Here is a 2388-nt window from a genome sequence, read left to right as displayed (position 1 = left end):
TATATATACACACACACACGTATATATATATTCCTGTGAAACAATTTGCTTTTTAAATGATCAAACTTATCTGAGCCAGACTGTATGGCAAGACTTGGGGAGCTTGTGTGCAGAGGATGCAGTCTATCAAATGGTCTCAGTCTAATTCATAGCTCACCTTACAGCAGTATTGGTGTGATCTTCCCTGGAATAGATGAAGTAGCAGTGCATAGAATACTAATATGAACAGCGAGGGAGGAGTCATTAGCAAAAGGAGGGTGTGGAACTACATTATATATATGTATATGGAGAAAGATAGAGATAACTGAACTGAAAATCCTTCCATGTATGTCACAACTATTATAATTACTACAAATGTTACTATTAGAAGTTGCAGAGAATTGCCAAGACAGTTTTAGGACAGAATTTTTAATGAAAGAAAGAAGAAAATGTTTAATTTTCAAGCCGACAAAAATAGATAAATGATCCTGAATGAACTAACTAGACCATCTTAACTTATCTGATGCCAAATTGAAGGATTTTTCAATGAAAAATGAGAAACTTTCTAATTAAAGATTAAAGTACTAAAAACCTAAAAGAACATAAGTTTTAAGCAGCCCACACCCCAACTAAATTTCCCTAAAAACCCTTTGTTTTTAAGAACAACCTAGCAAAGGTAAAAGAGGTTTCAATTATCTGAAAATAAATTATTCTCAGTGAATAGAAAGAGCAAGCTCATTTCATTTGAATTTTTCATAGAAAATAACCAGCATTCAATTCTATCTTGTCTAATATAAGCAATGAAGTTAAAAGAAAATATGATTTAAAGATCATGTTTCCATAATTCTCTTGGCATTGATGTGATAAAATTTGAAACCCTAACAAACCTCAAATAGCAGACATCTGAGAATTGGTTTCTTAAATGTGATTGCTGTTAAGAAAGCATGCTGAGAAGTCTAAATTAGAACATCACAATGCAGCAGAATCTACCACTTGAGCATCTGTAACAAGTTATAGATGATGGGACAGTAACAATTGCTCATTAATATGTGAGGGAAGATGTCATGTGAAATTGATTATATACATACTCCTACCATATGCAGAATTTTGGGAAATCAAATGGGTCAACAGTTAATTATTGCATTCAACAATAGAAAATCAAATACCACTGAATTAACAAGGAAATTGCACAGAACACAAAAGAAAATTATACAAAACATAAAAGAGACTATTGAACAAAACAATTTATTCTTTTATCACAAGTAGAAAAAACAAAAATAAGAGAGCTAAAATGTCAATGAACTATACAACAGTAAATATCTGCTGGTCTATTTTCCAAGTAAATTGAAAAAATCTCGCTCAACCACATTTTGTAAAACAAGATAATATTACTATTATTTTATGATACTCAGTCAGGAAATCAGCTTGGGTGAAAATATATTTACCAACAACCAATTAAGAACACCTTTTAAAAAGAAATCAGGAAGGCAAACCATTTGATGATTTAAAACATAAAAAACACAAATTGGATCAAACCACCAATTCTAAATGGGACAAAATTAATACATAAAGGTAATAACTAGTATAAGCACAAGGCAAAAATTCGATGGAGGGGGCAATTGATACAATTAACTCCAATACTTGATTTATTGATCCCAGAGGAATGGAAAGTAAAATTGACTTCAGTGGAATTTAAACCCTGAATATAAAAACAAATACTGCAAGGCAAATTTTGCTGAATAATAATTTCTTACATGGGAACAGGGTTAGAAATTTGGGGGTGGTGCTGGGGTGGATTAGTTAATTACTGGCTAGTGCTATATTTTACCAACTCTGAGAGGATGGAAGACAAAGTTGACCTCTGATTTGAACTCAGAACATAAAGAGTCAGAACAAATACCACAAGGCATTTTGTTTGATGCTCTAACAATTGTGTCAATTCACCACCCAAATAATAATGGTAACAATAATAACAACAACAACAACAAGTGTGCATGAAAAAACATTCTGGAAAAGTTTACAGGGTTTTTTTTTTTTTTTTTTAAATTTCTATGGATTAAAGCAATTTTAAGAAAGAAAAGGCAAGAATCATACATGTACATACATTGAATCAACCTGATACTTACCTACAGGTAATGAAATATTCTAGACAACAGAAACAGTATGGGGATATGCAAAAAGTCTTACCAGTAACAAAAAAAAAAAGTTTAAAAAAAAAAGACAAATTAAGAGGTTTTTAAATGGTAGTGAGGAGGTATAGGGGTGGATTTAATGATATTGCTTTCCTAAGCCCAAATTATAGGTAGACTTATCGCAAAGCTGTCCAACAAGGCCCAAAACAACTAATGGGGGTTAAAACATCCTTACATTGCAACATAAGATTGAATGCACAGAGTTACTTCTAATGAC

General features: G+C 31.8%; 1 protein-coding gene across 4 annotated transcripts in view; it reads right to left on the bottom strand.

Moving 5' to 3' along the window:
- LOC106868844 (probable splicing factor, arginine/serine-rich 6) overlaps positions 1-2388 on the bottom strand; it is a 65292-nt gene that overhangs the window by 11469 nt on the left and 51435 nt on the right. For 2 of the 4 annotated variants that reach the window (XM_014914282.2, XM_014914280.2), the window contains exon 4: positions 158-184. The exons of the other annotated variants lie outside the window; for them this stretch is intronic. In XM_014914282.2, coding sequence (XP_014769768.1) covers positions 158-184 — 27 coding nt within the window. The remainder of the gene's footprint in view (positions 1-157; positions 185-2388) is intronic. 4 annotated transcript variants of the gene reach the window in all.

Source organism: Octopus bimaculoides, chromosome 7 (genome assembly GCF_001194135.2).
Source record: "Octopus bimaculoides isolate UCB-OBI-ISO-001 chromosome 7, ASM119413v2, whole genome shotgun sequence".
NCBI lineage: Eukaryota > Metazoa > Mollusca > Cephalopoda > Octopoda > Octopodidae > Octopus > Octopus bimaculoides.
Note: the sequence above shows the minus strand (reverse complement) of the source record. Positions and strands in the feature narration are given on the sequence as shown.